This window comes from Mauremys reevesii, linkage group 7 (assembly GCF_016161935.1).
Source record: "Mauremys reevesii isolate NIE-2019 linkage group 7, ASM1616193v1, whole genome shotgun sequence".
Lineage (NCBI taxonomy): Eukaryota > Metazoa > Chordata > Testudines > Geoemydidae > Mauremys > Mauremys reevesii.
This window is the reverse complement of record NC_052629.1, coordinates 80,518,243-80,535,637: the sequence shown is the minus strand read 5'-3', so window position 1 is coordinate 80,535,637 and position 17,395 is coordinate 80,518,243. Positions and strand designations below refer to the sequence as shown.

At 45.5% G+C, this 17,395-nt stretch overlaps 1 protein-coding gene across 13 annotated transcripts in view; it reads left to right on the top strand.

Annotated features, from left to right (window-relative positions):
- Positions 1 to 17,395, top strand: part of DOCK3 (dedicator of cytokinesis 3) — a 625,234-nt gene that overhangs the window by 482,332 nt on the left and 125,507 nt on the right. For all 13 annotated transcript variants that reach the window (XM_039547580.1, XM_039547582.1, XM_039547590.1 and 10 more), the window contains 2 exons: positions 4,104 to 4,274; positions 14,140 to 14,332. In XM_039547580.1, coding sequence (XP_039403514.1) covers positions 4,104 to 4,274; positions 14,140 to 14,332 — 364 coding nt within the window. The remainder of the gene's footprint in view (positions 1 to 4,103; positions 4,275 to 14,139; positions 14,333 to 17,395) is intronic.

Below are 17,395 nucleotides of genomic sequence, written 5' to 3'. Positions count from 1 at the left end.
CAGACACGCCAGACTGCGCCTCCGTCCACTTCAGGCCTGGCTCTCAACCATATACTACCCAGGCCGGGACAGCATGGGCACAGTGGTCACGGTACCGCCGGAAGTCTTAACCTCACTGGACTGGTGGTTGAACCCCAACTCAGTATGCCAAGGGGTACCATTCCATGCCCCACAGCCCTCCCTGGCCCTAACCGTGGATGCATCATCTTTGGGCTGGGGCGCTCACCTTGTGGACCTTCGCACACAGGGCCTTTGGACCACACAAGAGATATCCCTCCACATCAATGTACGGGAGCTGAGAGCAGTGCGCCTGGCTTGTCAAGTGTTCCACAAGCACCTTCAGGGCCCTTGTGTTGCAGTTTTCACAGACAACACAACAGCCATGTTTTATATCAACAAACAAGGGAAAGTGCGATCATCCCCCCTCTGTCAGGAAGCCATTCACCTGTGGGAATTCTTCATAGACCACTCAATCTACCTGGTGGTGTCATTTCTCCCAGGAATCCAGAACACCTTAGCCGATCGCCTCAGCAAATCCTTCCAGGCTCACGAGTGGTTGATTCGCCTGGACGGTATCCATTGTGTTTTCCGGAAGTGGGGGTTTCCCCAGATAAACCTATTCGCCTCTCGCGAGAATCGGAAGTGCCAGGTGTTCTGCTCTCTCCAGAGACACTCCCCGGATTCCCTGTCAGACGCCTTCCTAATACTGTAGAAAGACCACCTGTATTATGCTTTTCCTCATTTCCCGTTAGTCCACAGGGTCCTGCTCAAGTTGCGCAGGGACAGAGCCCACTTAATTTTGGTTGCCCTGGCGTGGCCCAGGCAGCACTGGTATACCACTCTCCTAGATCTGTCGGTGACCATTCCAATTCCACTTGCGTTGTGGCTGGACCTGCTCACTCAGGAACACGGACGACTCTGACATCCCAATCTGCAATCCCTCCACCTCACAGCGTGGATGCTGCATGGCTAACTCAATCTGAGCTACGTTGCTCCTGCTCGGTACAGCAGGTACGTTTGGGTAGCAGAAAGCCCTCTACCAGGTCCACGTATTTGGCCAAGTGGAAGCGTTTTTCCTGCTGGTGTGCTCTGAGCAATACTGCCCCCCTGGAGGCACCAGTACCTATCATCTTAGACTACCTCTTGTCCTTGAAACAGCAGGGCCTAGCAGTTTCATCCATCAGAGTACACCTAGCAGTGATTTCAGCCTTCCACCCAGGTGAAAATGGGCACTCGGTCTTCTCCAATCCCATGGTCAGCAGGTTCCTCAAGGGATTAGAACGTCGGTACCTGCACATTCGGCATACGGCCCCTACGTGGGACCTCAACCTGGTCCTATCCAGACTTATGGGTGCCCCATTCGAGCCGATGGCCACCTGCTCACTCCTGTACCTTTCCTGGAAGACAGCCTTCCTCGTAGCTATCACCTTGGCGACCACACCCTGCCTTCCTTCCTAAGATGGTGTCTGCCTTCCATGTCAACCAAGACATCTTCCTCCCGGTCTTCTATCTGAAGCTGCACACTTCTCGACGGGACCAACAGCTGCACTCCCTAGATGTTCACAGGGCCATTGCCTTTTACATTGAACGAACAAAACCTTTTAGGAAGACTACCCAGCTGTTCATAGCTGTGGCAGACCGGATGAAGGGCCTTCTGGTCTCCATCCAGTGCATCTCGTCCTGGATCACATCATGCATCCGTGCGTGCTCTGACTTGGCTGGTGTCCCAACTACACAACTTACTGCCCACTCCACTGAGGCTCAAGCTTCGTCCTCTGCTTTCCTGGTTCATATACCCATACAGGAGATATGTAGGGCAGCAACTTGGTCATCGGTGCATACCTTTGCTACCCACTATGTGATAGTCCAACAGTCAAGGGGTGACACGGCATTTGGCTCAGCAGTTCTGCACTCTGCAACATCTTACTCCAACCCCACCGCCTAGGTAAGGCTTGGGAGTCACCTAATTGGAATCGATATGAGCAAGCACTAGAAGAAGAAAAGACGGTTACTCACCTTTGTAAGTGTTGTTCTTTGAGATGTGTTGCTCATATCCATTCCAAACCCGCCCCGCTTCCCCTCTGTTGGAGTAGCTGGCAAGAAGGAACTGAGGTAGCGCTGGGTCAGCTGGGGTTTATATCCGGCGCCATGAAGGTGCCACTCCAGGGGGCACCTCAGCCGACCCACCGACTGTTGCTAGGGCAAAAATCTTCCGACAATCGTGCACGTGCACACCTAATTGGAATGGATATGAGCAACATATCTCGAAGAACAACAGTTACAAAGTTGAGTAACTGTCTTTTTTCACCAGTAGGGACATTAATAATGTGTCTCTGCCAGCTGTGGGGATCCAACCTATCCTTTGGTTCCTTAGACAATGTAGTTATAGGTACCCAGACTATGAGGATGGCATCAAACAGCACTTCAGCTACTACTTCAGCCATGCCAAAACGGAAGACTAAAGGGAAGGGGGAGGTGCCTACTGAAGCAAAATGGCATGGCCTCATTGCTGCTGCTTGTGTACTCCATGTGATGAGAATGGAGAGCACTATGTTTTCATATGGGATACTGGCACTCAGTTCTATCCATTTTCTCAGCTAGCTGTGAGTCCTGTGATTACTATTGCTGATCACGCTGGGCTAGTTAGCATAATAAAGCGTGCACTACGACAGTATTTTTTTCTTACACTGACACTTAGCTCACCCCTAGAGTGCATTTCTGCCAATTGATACGTAGAATTATAGAATCATAAAAATACAGCTAGTTTCCTGTTTAGATCAGTGCTTTTTAAAATATGTTAGTTAAAGCATTTTAGCAGACACTTTTTTAAAATACACTGTTTATCCTAGTCTGTACAAGCCATATTGTGACATTTCACTCTACTGTAAAAAACTCACTGAGGTAATCCTCTGGAACCACAGTAATTAACACTCACTATATAGTGTTAAATGCTGTATTTCAAGAAGATTATTCCCCCTCTGCCTGGGCTAAATAGGGACAAAGAGAAGTTGCCATATGGGGAGAGAGAAAGAAGAATCCCTAACTCCCCCTGCAACTGTATTCAGCTGGGAGAAAAGGGAAGCCTGTTTGCTACTGTACAACTGCTCCTTGCTGGTAGTAAAGTTATGGCCTTCCAGAGACCCTCACATCCTGCTCCTGCCTCCTTCTATACACACATACTGCTATTTCTACATGCAGCTGCAGGGGATAAAGAGAGGCCAGGCCATCATGTCCAGAGTGAAGAGCAGGTTTTTTTTTCCCAGGTAGGCCCTCTTCTGTTACTCTAAGGGTATTTGAACATTTGGAGCTGGAGGTATAATTTCCAGTTTGAGGAGACATATTTGTGCTAGCTCTGATTGAGCTAGGCATGCTACAAATAGCATAGCCACAGCAGCACAAGCATCAGTAGGGGATAGCCACCCCAAGTACATGCCTAGCATATTATGCCATCTTGGGTATCTCTACACAGCAATCAGTGGTGTGACTGCAGCACATGTAGATATACCTAAGCTAGCTTTGATCTGGCTAGCTTGAATTCCAATAGCAGTGAAGCTGCAGCAGCAGGGGCTATACAAGCCCACCCATGACCCTGGTATTTACTCAAGTGGCTAGCCCATGCAGCTGCAGTATCATTGCTATCTTTTCTAGGAACAAAAGATGTATTCTCAGCTCAAGTTAGTTAACTCATGGTAAAATCCTGTTGAAGACAAAGTAGTTTGTAGTTCTCATGTAAGTTAGAAAGTTGACTGAAAGACTAGGCTCCCCCATAGTTTTTAGGTCAACCAGCTAACTTGTATGAAAACTACCTACTGCATTATCTTCACTAGGATTTTGCCTTAATTCAGTTAACTTGAATTAAGAACAGAACTTTTATCCTAGTTAAAGATTTCCATAGTGAAGATTGTTGGTGAGGAGGGAACACTTAGCTACGAGCAGGATGTACATAACTGTGTTTTAATTTACAAAACCTGTTTTTCTTTCCCTGTTCTCTGTGAATGAAGAATTCCATTATTAATAATGTTATTAAAATCTTCCTGGCTCTCTTTAAAGCTCCTTTATCCCTCTCTTTCTTTGTTACTCTTATTCCTCTCTTATTCATTAAGGCCTTGGAATATCTTTTCAAGTTCATTGTCCAATCTCGGATCCTTTACTCGAGAGCTACTTGTGGAATGGAGGAGGAACAATTTCGTTCCAGTATCCAAGAGCTTTTCCAGTCCATCAGATTCGTGCTCAGCTTGGACAGCAGGAGCTCAGAGACTCTCATCTTCACACAGGTTAGCTATTTTCTATACTCGAATACAGGACGTGCAGAGGCAACTATTTTGTGCACAAGCAACATATTCATCCAATAGTTAAGAGCCATAATTTGTGCTCTTTTACAGGCTGATTTTACAGAAATGAGTAACATAGTTGCACAGTAATTTTAGACAGTGAACAGATGCAGAACAGCTGGGCAGTTTTACAGTGAAGAAGGGAGACAAATGGATTGTCATGTTATGTGGTTAGAGTAGACATTCCATATTCTTGTTGTTTTTATGTTAAGTGTCTCATTCATAAGCACGTCTCAGAATTGGCACAGAGGAATTTTAATTCCTTTATTAGTCACAAAGAAAAGTAACAGCTCAAGTCAGTACCGTAGGTCACAGCAGCTGCGCATAGTGGAAAAGTTCTGATTGATGTGTAGTTAACAACTAGGAAACCCTAGAAAAATTCACATTCTCAGTTTCACCATCACTACTGGAATCAATTGTGGATTGACTACAACCATATTATGATATCCTTATTCATGTTTGGTAATGCCTTACTCTGCAAACAGTACCATTGACTAAAGTGGGAGTTCACATAAGGTAAGATGCCCCTCAGTGTGAGTAAGGATGTCACAGTCTGGCTCTGTGTTATTGTAAGGATCACTATACTAACATTTAAAACTTAACACTTTACACAGTAGGATCTTTTGTTGTATGTACATACTGTGATAAACTCAGGACAGACAGTTGCAAGAGGGGGGGAGGAGTCAGTCCCAGAGGGTTAAAAGGCCCTCCTCCTTATCAACTGAGAGGCAACTACAGGTCAATCAGGTTCAGCTGAGAAAGGGTTACCAAGGTAGCAAATTAGAATCAGCTGAGGGGAGCTACCTGAGGGTAATTAGGATCAGCTGATTCCAACTTGGAGCTGCCTGAGACCTTTTTAAACCCCTTCCTGGGAGGAAGGAATGGGGGGGGGGGGGAAGCAGAGAGAGAAGGAGCCTGGCTGCCAGGAGTGTTGAAGCAGCAAGCCTCCCCAGGAGGAGCGGCAGGACGCTCTCCTACAAGGCAGGGTAAAAAAAAAAATACTTTAACTAAGACTGATGGGAAGACAGGGGACAGACTTCCCCTGAGTTCTAAGGGGGACTGCATTACCCAAGCCGGTCTCACCAGAGCTAAAAACAGCAGAGGCTGGGGAGACTGAGACGGGACTTTGCCACACGTGGTGTCAGGGGTGGGATTTGAGTGAGACTTTGCGGCAAACCGTCTCGGGGCAGGGTAAAACACCCCCCCCCCAAAAAAAAGGAAGATGTAGTGAAGGCATTGGTGCAGGCTACTGCGGCCCAACAAGAAGCTACCAGGGTGCAGATGGCTGCCCAGCAGGAGGCGGTGCGAATGCAGCAGGAGACAAATCAACTCCTGATGAACCAGGCAGCTCAGGATCGAGCCACCTTGCATGAGGTTGTGAACCAGCTAAAGGCCCTGACCACCCTAACGAGCGGCCCCCATGGGACTCGGCCCCTGCATGCAAGCCATTACTTACAGAAGATGACGATGAATGATGACGTGGAGGCGTATCTCCTTGCGTTTGAGAGGACGGCCCGGCGGGAGGCCTGGCCCCAAGAGCAGTGGGCCAGTATCCTGGCACCTTTTCTGTGTGGGGAGGCACAGAAAGCATATTTGGATATGACAACAGAAGCAGCTTCCGATTACTCCCAGCTAAAGGCAGAGATCCTGGCGAGGTCGGGCGTGACGACAGCTATAAGGGCGCAGAGGTTCCATGAGTGGAAATACCGAGCCAACAAAGCCCCGAGGTCCCAGCTGTTTGACCTAATCCATCTGGCCCGGAAGTGGCTGTGCCCCAAGACCCGGCGGCCGGAGGAAGTCGTGGAAACCATAGTTGTGGACAGGTACATGAGAGGGCTACCGCCGGACATACGAGGATGGGTCAGTCAAAATGATCCCTCCTCCTATGATGAGTTAGTTGCCCTTGTAGAGAGACATCTAGCAGCACAGGAACTCTCTCGGACCACTGGGGAAGGGAGGCGCCAGGATAGGAGGCAAGTCTATGTACCAAGGGCCCGAGTTGCCATAGCTCCAGGCCGAACTATGGCAGGGAAGAAGGAGGACGAAGAGCGGCCAAAGTACTCGGAGGGACCCGGGGACTGGGAGAGAGAGACTCGGGGGGTAAAGCCTCACAGCCCAAAAATTAAGGGGCTGCCCCGAGGAGGGTACCGATGCTATGCATGTGGAGAGATAGGGCATATAGCTGCCCAATGCCCAAACCTAGAGGAGCCCATGCAATGCGACCTGGGAAACCTAGAAGAGCCATGTGACCTGATAAGTCTAGTAGGAGTAGCGATGGTCCCTCATAGATATACTAGGCAAGTTAAAATGAATGGTATAAAGACCACCGCGTTAGTAGACTCAGGAAGTGAGGTCACGCTGGTCTCGGGAAAGCTGGTCGGGTATGATCAACTATCCCGGGCCAAGCGCACAGGAATATCCTGTGTTCACGGGGATGTCAATTACTACCCGACCATCCGAGTGAAAATAGAGGTCCAAGGAAACCCCACTAAGGTGATGGCGGGGGTGGTCCCGAAACTCCCCTACCCAGTCCTCATAGGACGAGACTTCCCAGGGTTTGGCAGTCTACTTCCTGGAGAGGAGCCAGACGAAGATAACACCCCAGAGAGCAATGGGGTGGCCTCAATAGTTAGCAACCCCCCAGCCTTCCAAGAATTTGCCCAGGATTTATTCTCGCCCCCTGGGAAAACCAGGAAGACTCGGCGAGAAAGGAGGGCAGATAAGAGGAGGGGAACGAGCATCTTGTCCCAGAACCAGAAGCCTATACTCGTAGGGGAGAGAGTTGGCCCAACTGACAAGGGGACTAGGCAGGAGGTTGGGGAGCCAATAGCCGGGCCCAGTTCCCCAGGGACCTCCCTTGAAGGGGAGGGAGAAATAGAACCCTCTGAGTTTGGGCAAATTGGACCTTCACTAGAAAATTTTGGACAGGATCAGGCCAATGATCCAGTATACCAGAACATTCGCAAAGAAGTAGTGGAGGTGAATGGGGTCCCTGTGGAAGGGAGAGCCAAGGGCCCAGGGCCGTATTATATGATCAAGAAGGATCTGCTGTACCGAGTCGTCCGTATCCAAGAGCAAGTCGTGGAACAGCTCCTAGTACCGCAGAAACATCAGAGGGGCGTGATGGAGCTAGCCCACAGCCATCTGTTCGGGGGACATCTAGGGGTAGATAAAACCCTGGACCGAATTCTGCAGAGGTTTTTTTGGCCTGGAATATATGCAGCGGTCCGACGATATTGTGCCTCCTGTCCAGAATGCCAGTTACACGGGCCCCGACCACGCTTAAGGGCACCTTTGGTACCTCTCCCGATTATTGAAGTCGCCTTTGAGCGGATAGCTATGGACCGTAGGGCCGTTAGAAAGATCAGCCCGAGGCCATCAGCACATACTGGTGGTGCTAGATTATGCCACCCGATACCCCGAGGCCATTCCCCTACGGAACACTACGTCCAAGACCATAGCTAAAGAATTAATCCAAATTTTCGCTAGAGTGGGAATATCCAAAGAGATCCTGACAGATCAAGGAACTCCCTTTGTGTCTAAATTAATGAAGGATCTATGTGCAATGCTCCACATACGGACCCTAAGGACATCAGTCTATCATCCGCAGACCGATGGCCTCGTCGAGCGTTTTAATAGGACGTTGAAGAACATGATATGAAAGGTGGTGAGCCGGGATGGGAGGAACTGGGACACCCTGCTACCATACCTAATGTTTGCGATCAGGGAGGTGCCTCAGACTTCGACTGGGTTTTCCCCGTTCGAACTGTTATATGGTCGCCACCCCCGTGGCATACTGGACATTGCCAAAGAAAGTTGGGAGGAACAGCCGAACCCAGGGAGAAACGTCATCGAGCATGTGTTGCAGATGAAAGACAGGATAGCCCAAGTCACTCCCATAGTGCGGGAACACATGGAGAGGGCACAAGGGGCCCAACAAACATATTACAATCGCCAGGCGACGATCCGAAAATTCCAGGTGGGAGATCGGGTGATGGTACTCGTACCCACAGCAGAGAGCAAGCTCCTGGCCAGATGGCAGGGGCCGTACGAGATAATAGAAGCCGTTGGAGAGGTCGATTACAAAGTCCGACAGCCCGGACGCCGGAAGCTGGAACAAATCTATCATGTGAACCTGTTGAACCCTTGGCAAGACAGAGAAGCGCATGTGGTCACTATAGGGTCACCTCCTCCCGAGAGCAACCTGCCTGGCCAAGTGGGAATATCCCCAGAATTGACCCCTGACCAACGAGCGGAGGTGATCAAATGATCGAACGCAACCAGGACGTGTTCTCAGAAAAGCCAGGCTGGACTACTGAGGTTCACCATCACATCCTCACAGAGCCTGGAGTGAAGGTGAATGTAAAGCCATACCGGATCCCGGAGGCAAAAAGAGAAGAGATCAAGTCAGAAGTCAGGAAAATGTTGAAGTTAGGGGTCATTGAAGAGTCTCATAGCCAATGGTCAAGCCCCGTGGTCCTAGTACCTAAACCGGATGGCAGTATGAGATTTTGCAATGACTTCCGGAAACTGAATGAGGTGTCCCAATTTGATGCGTATCCTATACCCCGGATAGATGAGCTAATTGACCGACTGGGGAAAGCACGATTTTTGTCCACCCTTGACCTGACTAAGGGTTATTGGCAAATTCCCTTGGCCAGGGCCGACAAAGAGAAGACGGCCTTTTCAACTCCAGAGGGACTGTATCAATACACTGTCCTCCCTTTCGGTTTACATGGGGCTCCTGCAACCTTCCAACGGCTCATGGACAAACTGTTGCGCCCACATGGCAGGTATGCGGCCGCCTATCTTGATGACGTCATTATACATAGTCCGGATTGGGAGACGCACTTGGGGAAGGTGGAAGCAGTCCTGGACACCTTGAGGAAGGCGGGGCTGACTGCAAATCCCTCCAAATGCGCAATTGGGCTAGCAGAAGCCAAATACCTTGGATATATAGTGGGGAGAGGTGTGGTGAAGCCCCAACTCAACAAGTTAGAGGCAATACAGAATTGGCCCCGACCTGTCCGGAAGAAACAGGTCAGAGCATTCTTGGGGCTGGTGGGGTACTACAGGCGGTTCATCCCCCACTTCGCCACCAGGGCATGCCCGCTAACTGACCTAACGAAAGCCCGTGGCCCGGATATAGTGAGATGGTCTAGCGCGGCTGAGGAGGCATTCGCAGATTTGCGAACCGCGCTCTGCACCGACCCAGTGCTGGTAGCTCCAGACTGGGAGAAGGAGTTTATCTTGCAAACGGATGCCTCAGAGGTTGGGTTGGGAGCGGTGCTTTCACAACTGGTTGGAGCGGAAGAACACCCCGTCCTGTTCCTCAGTAGGAAACTCCTGCCCAGGGAACGTAAATATGCCGTAGTAGAGAAGGAATGCCTGGCCGTAAAGTGGGCCATTGAAAGTCTTCGCTATTACCTACTCGGATGGAAGTTTACCCTTGTCACGGACCATGCTCCTCTGAAGTGGATGCACCAAAACAAAGAGAAAAATGCGAGAGTGACCAGGTGGTTCCTGTCGCTACAACCCTTCCACTTCAGAGTACAACATAGGTCTGGAATCAAGCATGGCAACGCGGATGGCCTTTCAAGGGTACACTGTTTGCCGACCCAAGTAGCCCAACCCTGTAGTGTTGAGCGCGGGGAGGGGGATGTGTGATAAACTCAGGACAGACAGTTGCAAGAGGGGGGGAGGAGTCAGTCCCAGAGGGTTAAAAGGCCCTCCTCCTTATCAACTGAGAGGCAACTACAGGTCAATCAGGTTCAGCTGAGAAAGGGTTACCAAGGTAGCAAATTAGAATCAGCTGAGGGGAGCTACCTGAGGGTAATTAGGATCAGCTGATTCCAACTTGGAGCTGCCTGAGACCTTTTTAAACCCCTTCCTGGGAGGGAGGAAGGAAGGGGGGGGGGGGAAAGCAGAGAGAGAAGGAGCCCAGCTGCCAGGAGTGTTGAAGCAGCAAGCCTCCCCAGGAGGAGCGGCAGGACGCTCTCCTACAAGGCAGGGTAAAAAAAAAAATACTTTAACTAAGACTGATGGGAAGACAGGGGACAGACTTCCCCTGAGTTCTAAGGGGGACTGCATTACCCAAGCCGGTCTCACCAGAGCTAAAAACAGCAGAGGCTGGGGAGACTGAGACGGGACTTTGCCACAATACCCTAGCTCAGAGGCTCTCAAATTGTGATTTGCATAGAGCTGACTGGTAATGCGGTACTGGTTCTTGACATTCTCCGTTGTTAAAATGCAATAAAAGACAGTTACAGATACATTTAATATTGTCCTAATAGGATTTTCCATGGAAGCAATTGCTGTAGTTGTCACAATAAAGTTTAATTATCCCAGTGGGAGGGAAAGACAATCTCTCTCTCAAGATGTGGTCCACATTATGACAAAGTTTGAGAACCACTGCTGCAGTCTTTGGTTTAATCACTTAGCAAGAGTATGGACCAGGGTCATCAGAAATCACTGCAACTTTCTACCAGGAAACTGACATTCGGGGGAAAATAGTGTCTGGGGAAACTATTCTTTTGTTTTTCATTTGGGCTATCATAAATACATAAGGGAAGCTGAACTGAGGACAGGATAGTTCTCTCTCTCTCTTTTTGCCCTGTGTTACTACTGTCTTTCGAAATGTCTTCATTTCAGGCATTTGTATATTTATAAAACCTGTCCTGTTTAATATTTGAAAAGTTTACTTTTTGTTTCCCACTTGCCATTGTGTTGCCCCCTCGACCCTCATTGCCCCATAGGCCCCTCAGCCTGGAGGACAGGTGAGCGGAGCTGGGATATGTGCCCCACAAAAGTGTGGTGGTACTTCAAGGCCGTCGTTTAATTCTGTAAGTAATAATCACCTTGCCTGCACCGCTCTTTCATCATGGATGTGCCTCGTGACTCTCCTTTCCCTACCCAAATCCATCTTTTCCTGCATATAATCTTGGAGTGCAGTGTATAACTGTTTAGGTTTTTTTTAAAATAGGGAAAGAGATGTGGAATATTCTGGTAATGGATTGAACATGTAGGATTTCAAACACTGAAAATACAGTACAAGTGGTCATCAATACCTACGTGAGTCAACTTGCTCAGGAGAACCAACAATGAGTGGAAAAAATATATCCAATCAGTCATGAAAGAGAACAGATATTGGATCTTATTCATCCATCAGTAAAAAAGATATATTTAATAACTACATGGTCATGAAAAACAATGACGAGAAAGAAAATATTTTAGATCCAGTATTGAAAGAGAAGAGATATTGGATCTTATGCATCCTTCATTATAAAGGATGCTTAACATGTTAATAGTCAGGAGAAGCAATGGTAGGAGAGAGGATATTTTAGACAAATGATGAAAGAGAAGACTTACTTGGACCTTGCTCATCCTTTCTGCTTCTACCAGGATGATTGTGACAAATGGCAATTTACAAGTTCAAGCCTTTTGTTATAATGATTAGGTTCTTCAAGTGCATGTATCATCGTATGATACTAACACTAGTCCAGTGCTTGTCTGTTGGATATTTCATATCAATACTGATCCAGTAATGTTCTAGCAAAGACTTAAATCTAATAGTGAAGGTGGTTATTTAGAACAGCCCTGTTCCTGTTTCATTGTTTATATTTTCATACACTGATCCAGAGTTAGGTCTTTTGAGTGAATAAAAAGCAACCCAGATAACTGGAAAACTATTAAGCCATGACAGAAATGCTCAAGGCCTTAGCAAAAATCTTTCTTCACACTTCTCCTTTCACCCAGGATGTTAGAGATCTCTCGCTCCATGCTTCTTTCCCGACCATCACAGTGAAATTGATTCTGCCCTCTTTCCAGTTCAATGATCTGACAAGAGGAATATACCAGACCATTGCAGATACTTGTACAGAGAGCAGCCATACCCTTCTAAGAATTAATAAACCATCACAGAGATCCCACAGGTTATCTAGCATATTATTGAACTATTACTAGGTTTCCTAAATCATTACAGAAATCCTCCCACTCAGAAGAAAGATTTATAGGCAGGTTTCAGGCAAACTGTTGCAAGAATACCCAAGGCCATAATACCCAGCCCAAAGGCTGTCACAGACCTCCCAAAATTAGTCCACAGAATCATCAGATTATCAAAGAGATAAACTGATGTAGAGATTCACAGCCATTGTAATAGCCTTCAAAGAGATACCTTGAAATATTTCAAAACTCTCAGATTGTTATTAGTTTAATTAAAAATCTATATGTTGCATGTGATGGCACTTGTAAGCTCTTTAGGCCACTATGTAATCAAAATTGATTACAAGACAAGATGCTGGGGGAGATAACAGGCAAGAAAAATGGAGGAAGGGGTGAAGGAATATAGAGAATGTTACGGACTATACAGGACAAATTGTTAGTTCTAAAAGGCTTTTGTTTTTATTTTATTCATAATTGCATTTTTTATTTTTATTGTGTAAGGGATATTAGCTAGAGAATCATTGTTTGTTGGAAGGATTGTGGATAAAGGTGTTTTGAAGAGGGAAATTGTGTAGTGTATAGGATCAGGGAAGACATTCCAAGTCTAAGGCGAGCATGAGAGAAGGCACAGAAGTACTTCTGGGAGAAAAGAAAAAGTATGTGGAGGGAAGAAAGACTGGCAGAATAGAGGAGAGTGATGGACAGCCACTGATGAGATGTAGGCAAGAGCAGAGCTGGAAAGAGTCTAACAAATTGAGTTCAGTTATTTTGAAATTGTTACACAAAGGACTGTAGAGCCAGTTAAGGGATTCATAAAAGGGGATGATGTGGTCAAAAAGTGAGTTTCATGGTGACATTTTGGATAGACTGGATAGGAGTGAGACAGTTGTTGGGAAGACTAGAGAAGAGGTTACAATAGTCCAGGTGGGAGGTTATTAAGACATGCACAGAGATTTTGGATGCACTGTAAAGGAGAAAACAGAAGGATTTTAAAACATCCTGAATATGAGGGGTAAATGGGAGGAGTTAAGGATAACATCACGCGTGTGGGCCTGGAGATTGGAAGGGCTCATGGAATTATCTGCTATCATGGAGAAGTGAATATGAAGGAAGGACATGAGTGTGAAATGAAGAGTTATGTTTTTGTTATGCTGAGGTCCTTCCTCCAGTCCAGAGATACCTTCACGGATAACTCCAAGCTACTGAAGATATCCCCTTATAACAGAAATAATTTTGCTCTATTATTTGCATGGTATGATGCATAATTTTCATGCAAAATACCCTGCGTCGCTGTTGTAGAAGTATAGTAATATCATGTGCTGGTGCTTTTAAGGGTTTCACAGTATCTTATTTATAAACAATCTTTCAGAATGGTTTGTAAATCTCCCTTATTAAGTTGTTTCAGTGCAAAAAAACTTTATAGAAGTTCTTTAACTCAGAAGCACTTTTTTTTCCATTAAAAGATAAAATCAAGAAAAAATATTTGGACCAGTTTGGGATTTTTTCTTTTTTGTTCTCCTGTCCTTAAAAAAACATGAGGCTATAATATGGCCAGTACTATTGTGGGATTTTTGTTTTTTTAAATCACTCTGTTCTCAATTTATTATATAATATGTTGATATTGCAAAGCTTCAGAACAAAGCGTGAAGTTGATATTGCAAAGCTTCAGAACATACCAGAAGTGCTTTGCTTTTGGGAGCTGCAGGGTGATACAAAGATAGAACATCAGCCACCATTTTGAATGTAATAGCTTTTTTCAGACCCTTAACTCTGTTTTACCATTGTTTATTTGTATTTCACACAAATATCCCTATTCTGTAGTTACAGAACTCAAAACTGTCATAGCTTGTTCATTTTCTTTTTTCAGGCTGCTTTATTGAATTCCTTCCCTGCAATCTTTGATGAGCTATTGCAGATGTTCACCGTGCAGGAAGTAGCAGAGTTTGTGAGAGGAACTCTAGGAAGCATGCCTAGTACAGTGCATATCGGACAGTCGATGGATGTAGTTAAGCTGCAATCTATAGCACGCACTGTGGACAGCCGCCTTTTTTCTTTCTCGGGTAAGACATTTGTAACACTTGCAGCTGAATGCCCCTGGTAAATCCAGCCAAGTGATAGTAGGATTGTATTGCATTTTTTGCAGCTGCTTTGTGGAGAACCATACAATGAAGAATACAAATAAATTTGGAGAAATTGTTAGCTATGTTGTACTTCTGGTGTATGTATGCACTTGATGTATATATTGTTCTACATATATGGAGCTTTTCCTACAGTGAACAGCGTGGTGTACTCTATGTGATATGCGCCCATAAATAAATTTTGTGTGACCGCAGATAGTGGAGAAAACATGAGATTTAGGATACAGAATAATACTCTTAACTAGCATATCCACTGATTAAAAACATACTTATTAAGTGATCACCCAATTATTATGATTATCAGTGCTCAAAGGAATACACTGTGCTACAACTCTAATATTATTTCTTATTACAACTGCATTGAACAAGACACAGATATGAAGACAGTCCCTGCCCCAGCAAACTTGCAGCCTGGAAGACACTCACTGAAAGAGGAGCTGCAATGAGAAACCCAGGAAAGAGTCACTTTAGATATATATTTTAAAAAAATTCTTAATCTGAACATTTTTATTTTCACATTTATGGGGTTTATTAAAGAAGTGGGTGTTTTGGAGGCATTTGAATGAGGAAAAGGTGAGAGCCTGGTGCACTGAGTTGAGAAGGTAATTCCATGTATAAGGGTCTGCATGAAAGAAGTTAAGAAGACAGGAGTGGAAGAAGAAAACAAAAGGGTTTTAGATGCTGGCATATTTGTCCAAAGAAAGGGACAGAGAGGAAACACCATAGACGGTGAGATCCAATAAGCCAGGGCTGAGTCTGGCAGGGCCTTGAAGGTGAGGAAGAGAGGATTAAACTTTACTAAAGTGGGTGACAAGGGGGAACAAGTGAAGCACATCAAAGAGGGCAGTGATGTTGTCTGACTGGCAGGCAATGGATTCTGTTTCTTTAAATACTTTAATCCTATGGGTTAATATATTTTCCTTAGGGTTCTAAAGGCAGGAGCTAAGTAAACCTGACTCCTCTTTGTTAGCCTCTCCATTTCCTCCTCCTCTCTGTAACAAAGGATTCTGGGATCCAAAGCCTTCCTTTACCTGCCAACTCTACAGCTTCTTAACTTCATTGCATTCCAATGGACAGAAAGCCTCACTGTTCCATCCTGTTTCAGAGTGGTAGCCGTGTTAGTCTGTATCAGCAAAAAGAATGAGGAGTACTTGTGGCACCTTAGAGACTAACAAATTTATTTGAGCACAAGCTTTTGTGGGCTAAAACCCACTTCATCAGATGCATGCAGTGGAAAATACAGTAGGAAGATATATATACATAGAGGACATGAAAAAATGGGTGTTGCCATACTAACTATAACAAAAGTAATCAGTTAAGGTGGGCTATTATCAGCAGGAGAAAACAAAACTTTTGTAGTGATAATCAGGATGGCCCATTTCCAACAGTTGACAAGAAGGTGTGAGTAACAGTAAGGGGAAAAATTAGCATGGGAAGATAGGTTTTACTTTGTGTAATGACCCATCCTCTCCCAGTCTTTATTCAAGCCTAATTTAATGGTGTCCAGTTTGCAAATAAATTCCAATTTTGCAGTTTCTCGTTGCAGTCTGTTTTTGAAGTTTTTTGGTTGGAGTATTGCGACTTTGAGGTCTGTAAGCGAGTGACCAGGGAGGTTGAAGTGTTCTCCGACTGGTTTTTGAATGTTATAATTCTGAACTTCTGATTTGTGTCCATTTATTCTTTTGCATAGAGACTGTCCAGTTTGGCCAATGTACATGGCAGAGGGGCATTGCTGGCACACAATGGCACATATCACATTGGTAGATGTGCAGGTGTTCCTCTTCCTACTGGCCTGTTTTCCTTGCACCTATCCACTCAAACACGTGGCTGCCTTTGGTGCTGATTTCTATTTTCTCCCAGCACATGAGTCTTTTGCAGCCTTTCTACAGGGGTAAGATCGTTGGCCAGGCATACTAGAGGAAGGAATGAGGAAATCCTAGCAGTGAGGAGTCTGGGCCAATCAGAACTCACTGCAGGCAAGAATCCTGATGTGTGGCCTTGCCTCCCAAAAGCCAGAAAACCTCCCTGCTTCCAACATTGCACCCTTTCCACTATTTTGTGCAATGAATACAGTCAGGTCCTTAAGGTGATGAACCAATAAAGATAAGCTAATTTCCTAAGAGTTAAATATATACAGAGTTTGACTCACTGAGCTGCTGTGAAAGCAGCATGAGGTGAACAAAGGGCCACACAGCAGGAAATTAATTCTAGCAAATGGCAATTCATACCTGTTGTTTGCAAGCATATTCACAGTATTCTTACCACTTCAAAAGTTATTTTTCCTCCCTTGGTATCCTGCTGTTAATTGATTTATCTTGTTAGACTGACCTCACACTTGGTAAAGCAACCCCCATCCTTTCATGTATTTATACCTGCTCCTGTATTTTTCACTTCATGCATCCGATGAAGTGGGTTCTAGCCCACGAAAGCTTATGCCCAAATAAATTTGTTAGTCTCTAAGGTGTCACAAGGACTCCTTGTTGTTTTTACATTCACAGTAGTTAACATCAGGCATGCCATTTAGATGCACCATTAATTCATTGTTTAGTGACTTTGAAATGCATTGCACTGAAAATCTGTTCTGTAGCAATCCCACCAATTAAGCAGGCATGCTGTTTATCAGAGGGCCAATTAAGTGAATTCTACTGTATCAGCATCCTATATTAATACTAATTCCTCGGTTTCCACATACAGTAGCTCCTCACTTAACATTGTAGTTATGTTCCTGAAAAATGCGACTTTAAGCGAAACGATGTTAAGCGAATCCAATTTCCCGATAAGAATTAATGTAAATGAGGGGATTAGGTTCCAGGGAAAAAAATTTCACCAGTCAAAAGACTATATTATACACGTGAGTATAATATGGTCTAAGTATAATATAGTTTTTTGACTGGTGAAAAAATTTTCCCTGGAACCTAACCCCCTCATTTACATTAATTCTTATCAGGAAATTGGATTTGCTTAACATTGTTTCACTTAAAGTCG